The sequence below is a fragment of the Sinocyclocheilus rhinocerous genome, unplaced genomic scaffold (genome assembly GCF_001515625.1).
Source record: "Sinocyclocheilus rhinocerous isolate Xijiao unplaced genomic scaffold, SAMN03320098_v1.1 scaffold1821, whole genome shotgun sequence".
NCBI lineage: Eukaryota > Metazoa > Chordata > Actinopteri > Cypriniformes > Cyprinidae > Sinocyclocheilus > Sinocyclocheilus rhinocerous.
In genome coordinates this window covers 43957-65672 of record NW_015636262.1, presented here as the reverse complement: position 1 = coordinate 65672, position 21716 = coordinate 43957, and the positions used below count along the sequence as shown (strand labels likewise).

At 39.4% G+C, this 21716-nt stretch overlaps 2 protein-coding genes across 2 annotated transcripts in view; one reads left to right on the top strand and one right to left on the bottom strand.

The window, feature by feature from the left end:
- The first annotated feature begins 1653 nt into the window (after nt 1-1653).
- LOC107747727 (zinc fingers and homeoboxes protein 3-like) lies at nt 1654-16093 on the top strand. Its single transcript, XM_016562318.1, has 3 exons — nt 1654-1774; nt 11343-14749; nt 14872-16093. Exons 2-3 carry the CDS (start codon nt 11494-11496, stop codon nt 14880-14882), a joined length of 3267 nt encoding a protein of 1088 aa, XP_016417804.1. The 5' UTR covers nt 1654-1774; nt 11343-11493; the 3' UTR covers nt 14883-16093.
- The window catches only part of LOC107747732 (1-phosphatidylinositol 4,5-bisphosphate phosphodiesterase gamma-1-like), a 45108-nt gene continuing 38998 nt past the window's right edge, over nt 15607-21716 (bottom strand). Inside the window, exon 16 of the mRNA XM_016562323.1 lies at nt 15607-18139. Within this exon, the coding sequence (XP_016417809.1) occupies nt 18100-18139 (40 nt within the window). The 3' untranslated portion in view covers nt 15607-18099. The remainder of the gene's footprint in view (nt 18140-21716) is intronic.

The following is a 21716-nucleotide window of genomic DNA, read 5'->3' as shown; positions in this document are numbered from 1 at the left end:
ACACAGCGTCTCCCTGACATGGCTGCATCAACACTACTGCTGTTTCTGAAACCACGCCTTCTTTCTTTGCGTGCACGTTTGGGCGGCATTATGCTAATATTTCCACATAGTGAGGTAGATATGTGGGGGTGTGTTAGAACGAGCCGTTTTAGGTAGGTGTGGCTAACTCTTAACTTTTATAAAGAATATCTCTTTGGATTTGAGACTTTAGTCTTTGCAACTTTACAGATCTTCTTTATGCACCAAGAGCTTGTAACACTCCAAAGAGAAAGGAACAATTGAAATCGCATCATATGACCCCTTTAAGAAGGAAGTCATCTTTGTTATTGTTCATCACAAGTGCAAAGATAATGTCCTTCACAGTGAAATTTCTAAGCTGAGGTTCCTTTGGGTAAAGCCAGTCATGATTATCAGACCGCGGTTTTGTATGTTTATATGTTTTGTATGTTTGTATGATTATATGTTCCGCGGTTTCAATATCATCACAAAATATACATTTATTAGAGTCAAATCCAAAATCTTAGTCATAAATATTCACTGGATGGATATATCCCACTTAAAATTTTAAAATGCATTTCTTTAATTTTGTGAAATAAGCGAATTTTAAATATTTGGTATGAGTTTGACAGAATTTTAGAAAAATGCATTTTATTTTGACTGCCTTTATGTTGCTGTCAGTGTTGGGTGGTTGACTTGGGGTAATTCAATTTGGGGTTTTCTAGGCAAGCTATAAAACAAAATAAAAAATAAATTCAAAACATATAGTAGAGAATGTGTCCTTCTGCTTTCTAAATACTGATTGCAAACCTTTCTAAACACTTATTATTAACGATTATTATTAAATCGCCATTATTTGAATGTCTGACAGCCCCAGTTTTGGTTTAAAAGTATATATATATTTACAGTGAAGTGCACTTAATAAACACATTTGAATTAAATTAACACCACTGTTAAACATTACACCACTGTTGTAGAAAAACGATGTCAACTTAATACAAAGCAAATATTTTTTTATATTTAAAAAAAAAAAGTCAAATGCTGAATGGATAAATGCAAACTTTTCACGTTTTATATCATTTGCTTTATTACAGTGAAAATATAAAAGTCAGTAATATAGACAAACAAAGCTGTTTTCACAATAGCACGCATGCTATCGTTCATGCACAGTATAAAGAGTCATATATACATGACGATAAATATAAATCATATGTTATTATATAAAAATCATATTCATTATTAATATTTAAGAGAGTGCTCTCGCTAGGGATTCTTTGCAAAAGCCTCTCATTACACCTCTTATTTGTGCAGCATGCATGCTTCCTCTTGGCCTTGCTTGCACTTGCAGCAAAGCTTTAACCACAGAAACATTGTGGGTACACAAATTACTCCAGCTTAATTGCTCTAGTAATTTAACTTCGCGGAAACTTTTTCAGACTCGTGTTTTTCAGTTTGCTTCGAGCAGGAGTGGTTTTCATTCGTGACGACGAGTGCAGCAGGTCGTTATCTTTGCGTATCTGCTTATTAATTACTCACTATCATCAGTATATTATTCTCGAGCCGATCGTCAGGGCGTCGGATGCCGCCGGTCACATGACCCTCCTGCTGGTGACGCACACACTGTTTAACACACGCGCACGCACGCACACTCACTCGACTGGACATAAACAAGAGTGAAGGGCCTTTGTGTTGCACTCATCCCTGTATCCTCCAGCACTAGCTGGCTTGAGTCGTGTTTACTGAGTGTGTGGCAGCTGAAGCGGCGCGGGATTTGGCGGTGAGTTTGTGTCTGTGTTTGACTTTTCTTGTTACACGTCGAGGTCTCAATCCATCATTACAGCAGATATTCTGCACTCTTACAGTAAAAGTGACGGACCGCTGCTCTCTGAGTGAGGGAGTGTGTGCGCAATGGCGACAGGAAGCAGGGGTGGAGATGTAGTCTGTGGTTTTTAATATCTGATCATATTTCATAACACTAGTATTCATAGAAATGAAAGTTGGTTTAGAATGATGGCGCACGCGAGTTACTAGTGCAGAGATCACTGACACCTTCACATAAATAGTTTCATCTTGAAGTTAATTTATGTTGTAGATCAGTGGGTTGGTTATGTATTCATGCATATTCCCAGACTGTCCATCCAGTCAGTGTTCACTAGTGTTTATTTATAATCACAGCTCATAATGCATTGCTGGCAGTGGATGCATCTAGTCCTTTTCTTATATCAGCAAGAGCGATATGTGGTCAGTTTGAGATTATAGCAACGGCCAGATTGACCGATAAACACAATTTTTTTGTTTCCCCATGTGTCAGATCTTGACAATCTACCAGTAGTGTTGTTAATGATAAATCTGTTTAGATCTTTTCATGTAAAGTAATGTTTATTTAACATTTTACCAGTGTTTATTTCAATTTGCCATTTTTAATAGATTTTATTTGCTATCATTCAGCTGCATTATGCATATTTTTCCCCCCACTGGCGTATATATATGTGGTCAGATTGAGATTATAGCATCGGCCAGGGCTGCGTTTTCCAAAAGCATCGTAAGCGTATTATTCCAATGGAGCTACGATCAATTTAAGCTTCCGATGCTTTTGGGAAACACAGCCCAGATTGACCAATAAACTAAACTTTTTAGTTTTCCCATGTGTAGTGTTGTTAATGTTAAATCTGTTTTTTGTTTGTTTTTTTTCCATGTAATGTTTATTTAATATTTAACAAGTGTTTATTTAAATCTGCCATTTGTAACAGATCTTATTTGCTATTATTCAACTGTATTATTCATAATTTTTTCCCCATTGGCTGCCCTGCACTATAGCATCAACTATCAGTATCTCAATTCAACTTCGTGTAAAATTTATGAATGATCATCCACACTTAAAGGTGTTTGTTTTCAGTCATTAAAGTTTAGTAGTAAAGAGTGAAAAGCATAACCATTGAATAAAATCTTGTTTCATCAACACTGAAGCTCAAGGCTGTCTGAGGTGAACATGCAGGCCATGGTGTTTGACTCGAGGAAACAGTAACAGATTTACCTTCTTTACCTCCTCAGTAAAAGGTCACAGTCGATGCTCTTCTACATCTCAAAATGACGATCAGAGCTGTTACCTTGAAAACAGGTCTGTGTGTTAGGAAGGACAGTCAAATGAAAATATTTGATTGTGTTTAACCTCTCTCTGTGGTTTGTTTTGTTTTAACGCTATTATGATTTTTTACGACTGTAGAAAGAGATAAAACCCTAGATCATCAGCGATCACTAAATCAAGATGGAAACAAACCCGTAAATCAGGGATTTTATACCCAGTTAATGGTTCTGTTAGTGTGTCTTCCTGGTTTTACTTTCCTTACCCTCTTCCAGGTGGGATTATTGCAAATCTATCCCCTAACAAAACCTGGAAACGTTCCCTTGGCTTGGTCCTGAGCGCGAAGGAGTCTGAAATCAGGACAAGGGCTGTGCGTTCTAGCGTTGCACTGCCTCGCTGGTTAGGAGACTGTGAAGTCAGCCATTTTATGTTGGACAGCAGAGCGTGTGGTGTGCCGCCATTTTTCCCCCCATTTTTAACTGAGCCTTAACACCTTAAGTGCTGGTGACATCGAATCTGTGCCACACTGCATTGAGAAAGCCACATGTTCTTTGGTGCTTTTGAACTTATGCTGTATTTTACACAGTTAAAGTTGCATTTGCAATAATAATAACCGAGCAATACACATCAAAAAGCAATGCATAAAACAACCTACGCCATTGGCCTATTTGATGAAGGGGTCTTATTTTCAAAGCATATTGTCAATATAAAAAAAACAAAAAACAAACCTAAATTGGATAAACTTTTGTGAAAACTTTACACTTTACCTTAGATTTGACTTTTCTTACCAATTTAAAGGATTAGTTCACCCCAAAATGAAAATTCTGTCATTAATTGTCATGAATTACTCACCCTCATGTCGTTCCAAACCCGTAAGACCTTCGTTCATCTTCGAAACACAAATTAAGATATTTTTTGATGGAATCTGAGAGCTTTCTGACCCTCCCATAGACAGCAATACAACTGAAATGTTCCCAAGTCCAGAAACGTAGCAAGGACATTGTTAAAACAGTCCATGTGACATCAGTGGCTCAACTTCAGTTTTGCGAAGCTACGAGAATACTTTTTGTGCGCAAAACAAACAAACAATTTATTTAACAATTCTTCTCCCCCCGAGTTACGTCCTCTGCCATTTTGGAGAGTACCCAAGAACGTAATCGGCGTTGTTTACGTTTGGAGGGGAAAGCGCGCGCATGAACGTAATCAGCGTATTCAGCGCTGTTTACGCTTAAAGTAAAGCGTGCGTATGCGTTGTGATACTCTCCAAAATGTCAGAAGACGTAACTCGGGGGAGAAGAATTGTTGAATAAAGTCGTCATTTTTGTTTTCTTTGCGCACAAAAAGTATTCTCGTAGCTTCACAAAATTGAAGTTGAGCCACTGATGTCACATGGACTGTTTTACCGATGTCCTTACTACGTTTCTGTCTGGGAACATTTTAAAATAATGCATGTAGGGCTGGGCGATATGGCAAAAAAATTAAATCTGATATTTTCAGAACGTTTGACCGATTCTTGATTTTAAACTAGTCAACTTGAACACGATTCAAGCAACATTTTCTTTATTACCCTCTAGTTAAAGAAAATTCGGTAACACTTTAGTATAGGGACCAATTCTCACTATTAACTAGTTGTTTACTAGCATGACTATTATTAACATATTGGCTGTTTATTAGTGCTTATAAAGCACATATTCTGCATGACCAGATTCTACATCCCTAATCCTACCCAATACCTGAACTTAACAGCTACCTTACTAACTATTAATAAGCAGCAAATTAGGAGTTTAAGGCAAAAGTCGTAGTTAATGGCGAGAATTGGAACTTAAAATAAAGTGTGACCGAAAAATTGATTCCAAGTGCACCGCACATGAAGTTAACATGATTAAAATGTTAAACAAATCACTTGTTAAATATCTTTGCAGAAAAGATGCATGAACTACAACTACATCTTGAACAAACTTACGTTCACAAAAAATACAAGTAAAATGCTTTTTAAAAAATTCTCAAAAGTCAAGATAATTCAAAATCACTGAAGATATAACAGCAGTAGACTATTATTAACTATACATGTTCAGTAAAAACAACAGCAGCTTTCAGCCTGTCACCATGATGCAAACATGAAATATCAGACATACAGTAGTAGTACTTTAGTTTTTTTTTTTTGATAGCGCTTTTGATAGCGCTGCATAGTTTTTTCTATGTAGACATGGATGCGCTGCGCTCGCTTCTCTTGCATGAAATGTCAGTCTAAAAACGCGGCACTCGAGCTAAAAAAAGTTCAACTTTTTTTGCATTGTTTTCTATTCCGCTGCCTACGTCGCATCTTTGTCAAAACAAAAGTGTTCACAGAGAAAACATTCTCTGTGAATGGTACTAGCGATATATTCTACTTATGGTCCTCCACAGAGCGCGTCACACGTGAGCCGTTAATCACAGATCATTATTTGTTTCTCTTAACTGTTATCATTGGCATATTGTGTCCAATTCTAACGTTTGGTAATTTTCCTATTCAAAATCGTGATTCCTTGATTTATAAAAAATAAAATCATGGCAAAACGTTAAATTCGAATTAATCGATAAAATCGGAAAAATCGCCCAGCCCTAAATGCGTGGTAATGTTGCGACTAAGAAACACGTTTTCGCACCAACATGCATTGGTGGCTTTGACAAGGGAGTGAGGGGACGCCATGCTGTTGACAATGAGTGAGAACAACCGCACCTATTAAACACAGTGAAACAGGATCAGGGACTGCTCTCGCCACTCGCAGCGTCCGGAAAAAACAAGCCAGGGCGAGCTAGGAACCCGGCTGACCACTGAGCGAATGAGTGCGTCAGTGCGTTAATTCGGTGTGTGTTCATGAAACAGAGTAGTGTGTAGTGGGGGTTGTTGCCATGGGGACAGTAACACACCAGTGGTGCTGACGACCCGTCTCCCTGCGGACTGGGCTGAACTTGTTGAGGGAGAGCGAGGGAATGGGGGAGGGGACTGTGTTTTCGCCAAAGCAAACGTAACGGATAGAGAACAGATTTTAACCCCAACTACACATTAGCCATGTTTATCGTGTTTACCGGTCACGTTCTTATAACACACCCACGTGGTTCAGAATAGATCAGTTTAGTCACTATTGTGTCATTGTTTATTTACATGTTCTCCAGAGAGACAAAGATATTCTGTTAGATGGCTGCACTGCAAAAAATGATTTTCTTACTTAGTATTTTTGTCTTGTTTCCTAGTTTAAATATCAAAAAATTATTGAATCAGGATGCATTTATTTGACAAGTAAAATAACTTTGATAAAAAATGATCAAAATATTGTGTTTTTGCTCAAAACAAGCAAAAATATCTGCCAATGGTGCAAGAAAAATAATCTTTAGCCTTTGAATTAAGATTATTTTTCTTACCCCATTGGCAGACATTTTTGCTTGTTTTGAGCAAAAACTAACTAACTAGTAGTCAACATTTGAAGTGGATCAAAAAAGTTCAACAAAGGTGTCCTAAGACATGAACACATTTTGGTTTTAGGCTTTAGGACAACTTTGATGAAAGGTTTTGATCCATTTCAAATGTTGACTACTGTGTGTATATATAGGCGCTATATAGGTGTATATATGTGTGTAGTTGTCATGTTTTAGCCTATATGATATATTTGCAAAAGTTTACACTTGTACATTTGTTGACTCTTCCATTTTTGCGGTTTCATATTTGTCCCATCCTGGAAAATATATATTAGAATACAAGACTTAAAGACTATCTTGAGTCATCTTGATTCAAGAATGTTTAGATATTTATACTAGAAAACAAGACAAAAATACAAAATATTTTTTCCGGTGTGTCTGACTGTATAGGCCTCAAGATTTTGATATGGTGAACACTCATTTATTTGTACCTTTTAGTGTAAACATTGCACTTAAGTATTGCCAAACAAGTGATCCAGGACTAATCCTTCAGTGTTTTTTGGCGTGTCAATATAGTGGTTCATCAATGGATGTTTTTAAATTACGAATTCGTAATTTTTACATATGGTCCGCCCAATCTTGAACATTTTCTAACATTGTAGATTTAAAGCGTTTGCTAATTTTTAAGCAAACAAATTGGCAGACAGTCCATAGTTTTGTTCATAGCTTAACGCTCGACGCAAATGGCAGCTTGGCTCCTGGGTTGACCACTCGCTAAACAGCTCTTGGTGGAACATTCCAGAGCTTTGGAGTGAGCCAGAGAGAAGGAGGAGGAGGAGATGTGGGGGGTAACGGCTCTGTGATTGTTGGATGAGGGTGGAAAAGGGTGTGTGTGAGGGGGGTAGGGATGGGGGAATTGGTATCAAGGCAAAAAATTCCTTGCTGAAACACCTCACCTCACACATCCTGCGACAGTTAATGGCCCCCAACACATGTGCACACACACACATGCTCGCACCTCGGCCCAAACTTAAGGGCCCAACCCCCACTCGTCTTCTCGTCCTCAGGGTCTGACCAGCGTGATGGATGTCAGGCCCGCCTACCACGCAACCCTTTTGTGTTGGTTATGTGACCCAGCAGCATTGGCAGGGCCATGCCCCCAACGCCGCAGCAAGCTGCAATGAAGGGCATTTCCATTTTCTGGGATAAAGAGGATATTGAGGCAGTGTAAAGGCCTTTCCACACTGAGCGCAAAAAAGCGAAATGAATATCGGACGCGCTGGAATGAAACAATAGATTTCTATGGATGCTTCCACACAGACTGCAAACATTCGCGCACCGAAAATGCTAAAGTTTTTTTTTTTTTTTCGAACCAGTCCGACGAATCTTTTCAGTTACGCAAAGTGAAAACACGGGCCGTCCAATAAGATTTGAGCATTACATCACGTGGCCAGAGCAACTGCTGTTACTCAAAAGGTCGACGCGGTGGCGCTAAAAGCTCAGAAGACTGTATTGAGCACGAGCGTAAAAACACCGAAGTAGAGGACTTTCAACCAACATACAAAGAATGTGGATGTCGAGATGTTGTTGTCGTTGGTGTCTATATTTATATTCATACAATATATTTTCTGTATATGTTTTCATGCAGGTTATGGTATTTTTATAACAATAAAGGATGTTTATGACAAATGACAAGCAGGTTGCGTTCAGTCCATTATAACATACAAAGAGTGCATGTCTATAGAATCAAAATCCATTTTAGAAGTTATTACAAGCACTCGATGATGGTTTAAAGTGGGGTTTGAGCAAAAACATTAATTACATACATTTTGAAATGTAGCTTGATGATAATTGTACCTCTAATTATATTTTCTTGTAAGCATTATGGATAGTTTGTGTTTCTGACGAAGAACCAAAAGTTATTTATCTTAATGTAATGCTGTATATTGAGCAGTGGACGATGTAAAAGCCATATACGAGATACATGGGCTACATGAGGAAAAATGCATTGCTGGTCGGCACCACCTAGCGTTCAGGCAGAAGGCGATTATTCGTTTCGCACTCCGTGTGAAAGCGCCTTAAGGGTGCCATTTGCAAGGGTGAAGCCCCCCTAACAAGCACATCATTTAAAATATGCCATCTTTGCTTCTAGGCTCACAGAACATTTTGAGGCAATCATCTGAGCTAGTGTTTGGCGATATGCTCCATAGCCATATCGTCCTATCGTCAGATCGCCGATACACGATATTATCGTGCCAATTTATTTAATTATGAACTTACTTAGTTTCATAGCTGGAGAGTGAACCAACTCCAGGCCAGGGTATGGCTAAAAGCAGCCTAATGTTAGTGTAATCTATTAACTGCACATTATATATTTTCAGTCAAGTAGCATATGGATGTCATGTCATAAAATATTTTTAATATGACTGAATTTGTATTTAACTTGATCACAATTTAATAAAAACATTGTATGTTACTAATTATAATGTTTACATTTCCTTAGTTATTCAAACAGCAGCTACAGAAAACGAGCAAAGAACATTTACATTACCAAAGAACATCATCACTGACTTCAGTCTAGGGCAAGTATATGCACTTTAAAAAACAGTCCCGTTATAATCAGTGAAGCTATCTCTTATACTTACATCGCACGTACATCTGCACTTTGTTGTTTATGATTAGAGAATTTCACGAGAGAGCTGAATTCAGTCAGCGCGCTTGTGCAATAAACAACAAAACTCAGTTTCAGTGATGACTCATTTGCATGCCTCTGATTGGCCATTGCGTTCATAAACTCAACGTAATCGTAATTGGTTATAACGCTCAACACTATAAAAAGTAATATGATTGGACAAATAAGCCCTAATATTAATTAGATAATAATACTAGCCTAATAATAATAATAATAATTGTCTTGATATCGTCAAAGGCATCAGCCCTAGGCGATATCTCTGACTATCGTCGATACACGATACTATCATCTATCGGCACAACCCTAATCTGAGCCATAAATGCAGTGACTAATCACTCTGAAGCTGCAGGAAAATCATGCTACCAGAAGAACATGTACAGCTCATAAAATCAACAGCAGTTGACAGAGAAAATGAGAAAAAGTAGTCTATTTCACATCTTTAAGAGCCCTCCAAAAGTGGGGCGCTGGAAAAACATCTTCTAAACCATAACAAAGTAATAGTGATTTATATAGACCAATTCGGAGTTTGCAAACAGTAATGACGTTTTTTGTTTTTTTTGTGGGCGGAGCATATCTGTTGGTAGAAAATGACAGTTTTCAAGTAGCAGTCTATGGAAGCCATGGAATAAAAGAATAAAAAAAGGTAAATTTGAGTATACATTTCAAATGTCTGACTTTATTATCGCAATTAATCTCTTAGAAGTGTGAGATTATATCTCACAATTCTGATAAGAAAAATCAACTCGCCATTCTCCCTTTTCCCCTCGGATCAGAATTATGAGTTTGTATCTCACACTTCTGGCTTTTTTCCTCATAATTGACAAACTCACTATTGTTGAGTTTTAAAGTCCGAACTAGGATATTTAAACTTGTATTTGCTAGGGGGGAAAAAAAGTCAGAATTGTGAGATAAAAATAGGTAAATGTTATGTCAAATATTTTAGGTTTAAATAGTATTTCATGCTGTAACTTTAGGGCTAATACAATATGTCCCCTATGAACAGCATCTGTGAATATTATGTAGACCTATAAAACCTTTGTAAATCAAATTTATGCTTTAAAAGTAGAGTAATCATAGCAGTTTTTATCCATAGTCTGTCTGTTTTTTTTGCGTTTAGTTTCAAATGGCATATTTGATGACAGTATTCTATACAAATGATTTGCATTCTGATTCTGACATCCAAAGGCACAACAATACATTTTTTCTCTTATTCCATGGGTTTTACCCATTTCCCTCCACTTGTTACCAGTGTTTTTCTGCTACCACAATGCGCACGCAGCTGAAAGTGATGTAACTGTGATGTCTACTCCAAATAGGTCTATATGACTTGCAAAATTTTGATGTAGTCAGAATATATGATTGCTATATAATGGCCATCTGGAGAATAATACTTTAGGATCCTGGTGGTGTAATTACAGCATCTACCAGCAGGGGCTAACTAGACCATGTTATCAGACCAAACCTTTCCTGTGTCCCCTTGTGACGTGGTAGAATTGGAGAAAGTTGTACTGCTCTTTTCAGCTTGGTTATTTGTCATACAGTATTCTCTTATTGGAAACATGTTCTTGTTGTCATCGTTGTGGTCCTTTCTTGTCATATGTTTTGCCTTTTGTGGCCCCAAATCCCTATAATTTGGAGGGTTAACTTGCAGCTAAGAAACTGTGCTGCCCTGTTCCTGGGTATGTTTGCTTGCTGCAGTCTAAGATTAGTGAATTGAAAGTGACCTATATTTCTAGTAGGCCTTGGCAGTCACAGTCATTTGAATCAGAAATGAACTCCAGTGCTTTTTTTCCTGTGTTGTTGTTGTTTAGTGAATACACTGTTGAACATTAGGATGTGTGCATATTGAAATGTATGTTTTCTCACATTTGTGGTATGAAAAAATCCATCGGGTTTGATTGATAGTATGTCATTCACTTAAAACAACAAAAGTTAAACTTTTTCCGAGAGGGGATGGGGTGTAAGGACGCTCCGTAAACAGAATGAAAGGCTGTAAAAGCTTCTTTGAAAGTAGCTCAGTCATCAGAGACAGACATAAAAGCAGCTCTTCTCTTTTGTACTGTAAGTGAAAAGACATTTAAAGATAGAAGGTCAATAGGCAGTTTTTTTGTTATTTTAGTATAAATTGAGGTTGACTTCTGTGGTTCTTAAAAGCTGTTGTTTTTTTCTTTACAGACGCTCTGATGCCTGAAACCATTAAGGACATTAAAAACTTATAATGAACTGATGATAATGTCCATCAAAAAGTTCTCAGTGGATGTTCAATAAGAGTGGATAACCATCATAATTAATCAGGACTCTCACTGGAGACTAAGTAGACAGAACCATGGCTAGCAAGAGGAAGTCGACCGTTCCATGCATGATTCCTGTAAAAGCCATGCATCTGCAGGATGACTTTGAGCGGGACAGACTGTCCCTTTCAACCAAGGACATTGGCTTTTCCGTTACAGAGGAAGCAAGTGGAAAAAGCAGTCAAAGTTTAGATGAGTCCTCTGGGCAAGAAGCAGGTGGTACCCATAAAGATGGCGGTATTTACACTTGTAGGCCATGTAACTTTGAGACCCAGGACCTAAATCTTTTCCTTGATCATGTCTACATTGGACACCTAGATTTCCGCATTGACCCTTGTTTCCTTTGTGTGGATTGCGGGATTAGTGCAGCAAAATTTGAGGGCTTGGCACTGCACAATGCCCGTGTCCATCCGAGTACAATAAAAACCACACTTCAGCTCAAAAAGAAGGACAATAGAATCATAGTAGAGCAGAGTCTTTGCGTGGAACCTTGTGAAAGCACTAGCTCTAAAGAATCTGAGATATCCATCACTAAGACACCAATCATGAAAATGCTGAAGGGTAAATCAGAACCCAAAAGGATTGTAGTTTCCCACCCTGCAACTGATGACCCTCCCCCAGTTATTACCAAAGTGGTGGAGAAAAGTGACTCTCCTGCAGTTACAGTCACTCATGTGCCCACTATTGTACACAATGGAGCAGCCAGCAAAGTTGCCTTGCCATCGGCCATACAGATTGTGAATGGCTCTGGGGCTTTGCCCATGCTGAAGACAGCTGTTACACAAGTCGTATCCGTTGTGCAGAACAGAAGTCTCAATCAACAATCTGCTCCAATCACTGTCTCCTCATCCCACTCCTCTTCGGCATCCTCATCAAGTACTAGGAATCTTCCAAAAGTAATGATCCCCATGAGCAGCATTCCTACTTACAATGCATTTATGGATAATAGCAGTTTCTTAAAGACATCCTTTAGCAAGTTCCCTTATCCAACCAAGGCTGAGCTTTGCTACCTTACTGTAGTCACCAAGTATCCCGAGGAGCAGATCAAGATCTGGTTCACAGCACAAAGGCTGAAACAAGGAATCAGCTGGTCTCCAGAAGAAATAGAAGATGCCCGCAGAAAAATGTTCAATACAATCATACAGGCAGCACCTTCAAACGGCCAACATCAACGTCAGACCCACCACACCACTACTCAACCAACTATCACAGTTCTGGGCACAACCGGCATCCCTCATATCTTACAAGGTAGACTTGTTGGGCAAGGAGGGGTTATTGTCACCCAGCCAATGATGGCTAATGGAATTCAGGTCAGCAGTGCCCCTGTTGCATTAGCCGTAACACCTAAACCTCAGGCTGCTGCAAAGCCTACTATGCAGGCCAGACCCACCGCAGCCCTGGTAGCCGATAAAGGAATCAGCATGGTTTTAGGCACTGTTGGTAGCAGCAGTAGTGGAAATTGCAGTAGTAGCAGCAGCAGCAGCAATGCTAGTACTAGCAGCGGTTCAAGCAGTATTAGTAGTACTAGCAGCTTATGTAGCCAGGCTAGTGTAATCAGTATTGGTAGCTGCAGCCCTGCTAAGTCAAATAGCAACAGTAAAGTTAAGGTCAATACACCGGGTACTAATGCCACTTGCATTCAAAGCAATGGTAGCATTGTGAAAAGTGAGGGTAAAGGCAATTCTGAGGCTAAAAGCAACATTAACAGCAAGGACATTGTTTCAGCTGCCAGTACCACTCCAGCCACGACCTCTGCATCTACGACTACAACAGATAGTGCCGTACCAAGTAAATCAGACTCCCCTATCTCTATGAACTCTCGTATATTCTCCACCACTAACTTCCTGGACCCCAGCTTTAACAAAACCAAGAAGTCACAGGAACAGCTGGCAGCCTTAAAGGAGAGCTTCCTTGTTAGCCAGTTTCCTAATCAAGAGGAAGTAGACCGACTTATAAGCCTAACTGGTCTGTCTGTACGTGAAGTGCGGAAATGGTTCAGCGACCGCCGCTACCACTTCCGGAATCTGAAGGGTTCAAGGTCAAGTGGCGGAGGTCAAACTGTTACTAGTGGTAGCCTTTCCCAACTGGAGACTCTTGCTGCTGTGGACCTGTCCGAAAACAGTAAACCCCCAGAGAGGCCCAAAACTCCCCAGCAGTCACCTCTCAGCCCCTCACAGACATCATCCCCGCCAACTCCAACACGGCGTCCTCCACGCCCCCCATCGCCAGATTTCACAGCGATACGGTACAAAGAGCGAGAGCCCCACCAGGTTCGTGCTTTGGAGGCCAGCTTTGCACAGGACCCAGATCCACCTAGTGAAGAAGTTGACCGGTTAAGAGTAGAAACAAAGATGACTCGCCGTGAGATCCACGGTTGGTTTGCTGAGCGACGGAGGAGGGTAGCAGCAGAGAAGAAGAAAGAGGAAGCTGAGAGGGCAGAAAGGGAAGATGATGATCTGGTGGGAGAAGCAGAGGAGCATCGAATAAACAAGGAAAAAAACGGCAGTGAGGAGATACATGAAGCTGAAGATTCCTGCAAGGAAACACAAGACAAAGAGGAGCAACAGAAGGATGAGACCGGTACTGAGCCGAAAGTTAACCCTATCAAAATCAATCTCAAAATGCTGAAAGTTACTGAATCTAATGGAAAAGGTGAACCCGAGGGCAGTCAACTGAATGAGGCTACCAAGGTGGCACAATCTATCTCTCAGACAACTGTTCCTCAGACCTCCCCATACCGAGGTAAGAAGACGCCCGAACAGCTCCACCTGCTGAAGCAAGTCTTTGCACGCACCCACTGGCCCAGTAGTCCCCAGTACAATGAGCTGATAACTAAAACGGGCCTACCGCGACCAGAGGTGGTACGTTGGTTTGGAGATTGCCGCTATGTCCTGAAGAACGGCCAGCTCAAGTGGCTTGAGAGTTACCAGACCATGGTAGATGAGGAAGACTTCCAGAAAGATAACATTAGTGTCCTAAAGGAGCACCTAGACAAACATGGTAAACTAGATGAGACTAAGTTGGAGGAGATTGTCACATCAAGTGGGTTAGGTGAGGAATCAATCCGGCGGTGGTTTGCAAATAAGATGCCACTTTTATTGGAGGAAAGGAACTCTGAGAGCACAGGAGGTGTGATGACTGAATCATCATCTGCAACCCCAACTGAAGCTGCTCCGGCGTCACAGCATCCAGACCATGAAGATGTAAAGGTGGAGCAGTCAGGAAGCAGCCTAATCTCTAAGGATCAAACCACGAAGTCAATAGTCGAGATATCAACAAATACTAAACAAGGTGATTGATGTTCTGCCATTTTAGCCATTTATTTTATAGCTTATTTGAGGATGGGATTAGCCCTTAGATTGTTTCCAGTATGAGGTTGTTTTTGTGTTTAATACTTGTGTTTCTTTTCGCAGAGTCTGACTGAAGAGGAGAGTGGATGTATGAATGAATGTGAAGCGATATCAGCCCATGGGATTACAGCACATGTGGCCTTTAATTGAAGGCTTTTTTTAAACGAATGACATATTATACTTTAACAGGAGCACTGGATAACATCTCTGCAAAAACAAAAACTCTCCCCCAATGAATATTCCCTTTTTCTCCAAGAGTTACTAGCTGTCCCACTGTTCAAGACATGATGTGGATTATCAAAGGTCAGGATGCACCCCTTCACCAGCCAGCTGCTTTTCTTATTTGGATAGGATAGAGGGGAAAACAGACCATGTCTTTGTGAAGTGATAGACCCAAGTTGAAGTCCATGGAGAAGTCTTTCTTGGATGTGTATTTCCTATCTTTTTCTTCTGGGGAGGAATTACCATTTTTAGGGGACTTATGGTGGTACAAAGCGCAAACTGCACAGCTCTCATTGAGCCCGTTTGTTTTTATTAAAATATGACTGACATAATTGCACCTCAGAGAGGTTGAGTTATATGCTGTAGTTGAGCATCAATACCGTGGCACATTTTCTTTTTTTTTTTAAATGTCATTGAAAGTAAAAGAAACCCATACAATCATGATTACTTGTGTCAAAACAGATTCACCAGTGTGAACGCTTAGGTTTGTATGATTTTTACAAATATTATTTGCAGAATAAATTTAAGATTAAAAAATGGTCATGGATTTTCCAACTTGAAAAGAAAAACATCACCTTTTCATTGTTGAATAAGTACTTTATTCTCAGGCTTGATTATGTTTCATATGAAAAGCTAAATTAAAACGTATACTTCCTCCAATATAGCATAGGCACATTACAGAAAAGGCTTGGTTTGTAAATAAGAACATTGGTAACAAAACGCCGACGCAAGAAAGCATAGAAAATGGCATACATGTCCAACAGGGAATCTTTCGTTGATGTATATATGTATGACACCAAGGCACATGAAAGATGATGCAAGAAAACAGCAGAAACGAATTTACAGACTGGAGAAGGGCTACAGAAGTACAAGGAAAGGGATTAACACTGAAAACAAATTGAGGGAATGTTGGCTAATTAGGAATAAATGTAAGGGAACTTGAGCGAATTCCCTCTGAAGGACTTTGGCCTCGTCTTTTCCTCTCAAAGCTTAGGAAGTGATTATGGTCCCTGTGTCGTTCTGTAATATTTCTAGATTGCATGATGCAATTTGCTATACACTAGAAAAAGAGAGGAATGACATAATTTATGCATGCATCCAAAGGCGCAAGCTGGTTGCTTGAATTGCACATCCCTCCATGTTAAAATGCCCCTTGTTTACAATTTTCAAATTAGTTAGCATTCCTGTATATGCCCAGTCTGGGGAAATTGAGGAGTAAATTCTGGAGCATCTTTCAGAGTCTGAGCTGTCATGCACAGAACCAAATAAATACTGTGACAATACTGCCATAACATAGCAGCCACAAGGCAAAAAAGAGGGGAAAAAACGGCAAACAGGTTCTCCATGGTCACCCTGCTCCATTAAAACACACCTGGACCCCATGGTAAAACGGAGAGCAAGGTAAAGCATCAGTAATGGAAAAATAATGCAACAGCATCGCAATGGCTTCTCGTATGGCTGTTAGACACTAACTGATTCTCAGAACTAGATGGCATGTGTATTTGTGCAGTTCGGTAACATCTGAACCTCTGCTGGCCAAACGAGAACTGCATGAAACGTATCAGAGCTACAATAAATATGGCCTTGTTTTTACTGTACATCAACTGTAAAAACTGAGGTTTAGCAGTCTTAGCCTGTTTATCAATCAATGACAATCTGTATTAGGGCAATACTATGGCATAACACAAAACTAAATGACAGCTTGGCACAAGGTATACATCTAAAGAAAGACTGACCAAAATGCCCCCTTACTCCTGTCCACAGAAGAAAAAAAAACAAAAAAACATATCCATAATATTTTCAGAATTATTCAACGTTCAGGGTGTTCTACTGACCCAATGAACTGAGACGGACTTATTTTGGTCCCAATTTTTTGTATAAACCACCTGCAGAGTCTACCTTTGGCTTTCTTTAAACAGACATCATGGTTAACACGCTACTAAATCATACATAAAATGTCCTCCCTATTTTGATCTGATAGGACAAAACATAATAAAAAGCCTTCAGGAACAAGACTTCTCAATTGCTAAAATGTGGAGAAACGGGAAACGATAAATCACAGAAATGGTGTTGGAGGAATAAAACGTTCTGAAATGAGATGGTCGAAGTCCTGTAAACTAAATACACAACGTTTCTGTTGCTCCCATAGCCTGAAAACCCCACCGGAGCGGTTTGTGAATTAAAGTCCACCCGTGCAGACTGGCAAAACATAAAACAAGGAGAGTGATATTGCTCTCTGGTCACTTGATAACGTCGTAACTTTGTTTAAAAAAAATAAAGGTTGTTAAAGGTCGAAGAATGTCTTCCTGATGCTCAGACAGCGACTGCTTCAATGAGATCTCCCATACTGCCACGTGCCTGTCTAAAAAAAACAAAAACACAAGAGCATCCTGGGACGTGTCAAACAGTTTAGTCCATCAACTCGGACAGAGGAAAGAGAAAGCGCAAGAATGCGAGAAACACAATTTAAAAAGGCCAAGCCCTCATGTTAAAACAAACTCGTATAGAAAAAAACAATTAACATTATGAAACAGATGTTTAAATAATAAAAAATAATCAATCTGAAATGAAATAAAAATCTGGAGTGAGAGGCTCTTTGAGAGCAGATCAGCTGCAACGCTTTTCTAATCGACAGCAAAATGGGGCACGCACACACATTTATATATTTATATATAGAAGCCAGAGAGATAGAGTACAGAAAAAGCATTATTACTCCATAAATGTTAACCTGGAATCGGTTTCAAAGTGATGAATGATACAGCCCCCACTCAGTTTTGAAACATTGGCCTTGTCCCCGATTCTCGCTCTGCATCAGAAGACCCCCGTCCCGTCCGCCGCAGGTTCAGATTGTAGCTAAGCAGATAATTGTTTGTTTCTGTCCGTGAGCCGCAGCTTCGTTCACGCCCCGCGCGGCCCGGAGCGGGAGAGAGTCGCAGAGAGAGGGGAGATCTGTCCGAAAACGCTGGCGATGACGATTTCCACAGAAGCGGGTTTCAATGCAGTCCTTGACATCATCAGCTCTGTGGGACCCTTGTTGCTGGCCTTGCGTCCGTCCGTCGCACGCTCGGGTTACGCTCGGTTGTCGGCGCTGACGCGAGCCCTGCGGAGCCTGCGAGAGAAAAGAAACATCACACACATAAGAGCTCAACCCTTTAGCCTGACTTCTTATCATCAGCATTAGATCCGGTCCACACTGCAGCTTGTGCTTGACGAGAAGCAGCCACTCAGACAGGAAGAGACCATCTAAAACTCGCCTAATTATACCTATGAACATTGGTAATTTGGAAATAATCTATTGTCGTAACTATGTAACAATTACCGGTTTGACGATAAATCATGATAAAATTCTCCACGGTTGTATTACCTTTTCATATTTTAAGTATCATTAAAACCGTATACAAATTACCACGATTTGAACAACGAAAAAGTAATTTCGTTTTGTGTGAAAACATGGCGTAAAGCTGGGAGGTTTTAAAAGAGTGCTAAGGGAATTATACAAATGAATATATGAATGAATTAATTATATGAATGTACCTCTGAAGGTTCTGACTGTCTTCAGAAACGATTAGATGGCATTTTGTTTTCATCTTCGCTCCATGTAATGCCTAAAGGAAGTGTTCTTAATCGCAATACTGCTTTGTCCACTGAGGTTACGGGAAACAGCTCTAATTCATCTTTTCCATAAGCGCCACCTGCTGTCAGCGAGTGGGTTTACAGAGACTTATATTCACATTCAGCTTGTGTGCAGTTTATGTCTGGACAAAAAACAGACCAAATTTGCATGGCCTTCTGTAAACTTTGACCGGTTGATGAAAAACAAGCTTATGTGGATTCTACACATTTAAACAATTTGGATAAGGTATGTAGAATTATTTATGGAGCAGATAAAATACATATAATAATTTATTAATCAATTATCATTTTCATTTTGACTTAACCCTTTTCTTTATTTAAAGGCTGAAACGTGAGGTTTACCATTTTATGAAACCTTTTCAAAGTTTTTGAACATTTCGTACATGTTATTTAAAATACGGAGTCGGACATCATTGGTAATTTTATTTTTTGTGTGTGTGTGTTTATGCAAACAAAAAGTCATTTTATTTGTTGATTTTAAATATAAAACTTGGTGAAATGATTTGTGTTAGTTTCCAGCACATTTTAACAATACCGTGATAATACTGATAACCGTGATAATCTTGGTCACTATAATCATAAGAAATTTTCATACCGTTACATCTCTAGTCGTAACATTGATTTCAGATTTAACAGCATTAAATGTCAAACAGTAATGGCGATTCATAGGTTTTTGGTCAGAATAAGTTACAAAATGGACCAGTTGTCATAGAATTTCATATTTTGCAGTTGAAATATTGTTTAACAAAATAAGCAATAGGTTACCATCTTTATTACATAGTTCATCATTGTTGGTATGAAAATTAGGGAAAACTAATAGTTGGGCATCACAATACGCTGAATAATTACTTTCAAAGAACACAAAACCATATTGCTGATAGAGGTCAAGAAATTGAGCAGACAAGTGTTGCTCATTCAGAAAATGAGATTCTGATGCAATTTGAAGCTGATAACCAAGCCTTCACAGAGATGCAGTTCACAGTCCAAAATGTGTGCAAAGAGATCAGGTCATATCAACCAGCAGTGTTGGGGTAAACACATTACAAGTAAATTGAGTTATGTAATCAGATTACTTTTAAAGTAGTAACTAGTAAAATAACAAATTACTTTTTAAATGTACTTTTTCAAAGAAGTAATGCCTGGTACTTTGTTTCTCATGTATTGATTGACAGCTCTCCTGTTGAGAGAAACCAGGAGTGCAGAGGCATTGTGTGCGCTGTGTGAACATGATGCTTACTGTAGTTCTAGACTAAATGTTAAAATGCATTTACTCATCTCACCGGCACAAAAACAGATTCAGTATTCCTCAAAACTAATAAAAACAGTGAAATGCAAACTCAAAATATGACCCAAACCTGCAGTAATGTTAAACAACATCCTTTGTTTAATTCCATTTTATTAACTCTTGCATTATTCATGCAATCCATAACAGCAGTGCAGCTTAAAGGTTTGTTTGAGCTGCGCCCTCTACTGTACAGACGTGAATTTACATTTCCTTCAGCCTGAGGAGTATTCATTTCACATTTGGTGTGAAATGGCTTTTACATTAGCCAAAAATAGAACTTTTTATATTAAAACTAACAAATCAAGCCCAGGCCAGATGAGAAAAAGTAACACAAAAGTAAAGTCATACTTTCTATAAATTAACTTTCTATAAGTAACAACTGGTGGCAACCAGTCAGTTGGCATTACACCAAATACACAAAATAATGTTCTTTTTGGCAACGTCATATGACCCCTTTAACAGTCCTTAATACAGGTTTAGCTGATTTTAGTTTCTGCCTGTAGGTCGGTATAAGATGAACCAAACTGATCAGAGAGCCCCAAAGCTGCCCGTGGGACAGAGTGATATGCATCCTTAATTGTTGTGTAACAGTGATCCAATATATCACTGTCTCTGGTAGGACATGTAGCGTGCTGTCTGTATTTTGGCAGTTCACGGGAGCCATTGAAAAGTTCAATATACGTCTGAAAAGCAGAGTGCACATTTCCAGTTAAAAATGCTTTTACAGGAAGTGTCGCCACTCAAATCAGCAGTGAACAAAACTAGTCAAAACTAGCCCACAGTCTAGTAAATGTTGGCATACTCTTAAGTTATTCGTGACCAATGAACAGCACATTGTGTGAACGAAACACCATGAGACCCTCAGACATGTCAGTAATGAACATTAAACGAGTCATTCATGTAGATTTTGATAAGTTAATTTCAGTTAATCGCTGCCATGTCTGGTGGAAGCCGTTTAGCCCTTAACCAAGGTAGGACACTACTTTTATACTTAAAGGGTCATGAAACCCCAGACTACTTTTTATGATATTTTAGCACAGGTGTCTGTGTTGCACATAGAAGACAGTGTTAGCATCCGTTAATTTAAATTGTTGGAGAAAACTGGTTAATTTTAAGCTTTTTTGCTCTATTTTCATCTTCAGTGTTTAAAATCTACATCGTGTTGACGTCACAGTTTGTACAGTTTGTACATCGATGACGCGTTGGTGTCTATTAAATTATTCATGAATGGATGCATTTATATAGCGCTTTATTGTGCACCGCTTTATAATCATGTGGGGGGGGGTTGTCTCTCCTCAACCACCGCCAGTGTGCAGCATCCACTTGGATGATGAGACTGCGTGTTCTTACCCTATGAGAAGACGCTTCGCTTAATTATTCACAACAGCTTGTGTTGATTTGCTATGACAGACACTTCAGACTGTGAGACCTGCGTACATTAACTTAGAGAAACGTTCATGGATCAAAGGAGTGTTTGTTTTTGCTTTGTGATAAGAGTTTGGCACAACTGGCAAAGTGGTACGACTCGGCTTGGCACGGCATGGCTTGGCTCGGCTTGCATTTCCATTGCAGTTTAGTACTGCTTTAGAGTGGGCGGGATTATTCACATGTTGTTATAGTTGCGCCGCCTCTACTGCCGCGACTCCTGAAAAACGTTTTCATTCCGCGTCGCCCCATCAAGCTCTCGCTGGATCCGCTCCTCTGCTATCAACGAGAGGAACGTCTGTACTTCCTCAACAGACAACGAAACAGCCATTTTTTGGTTGTT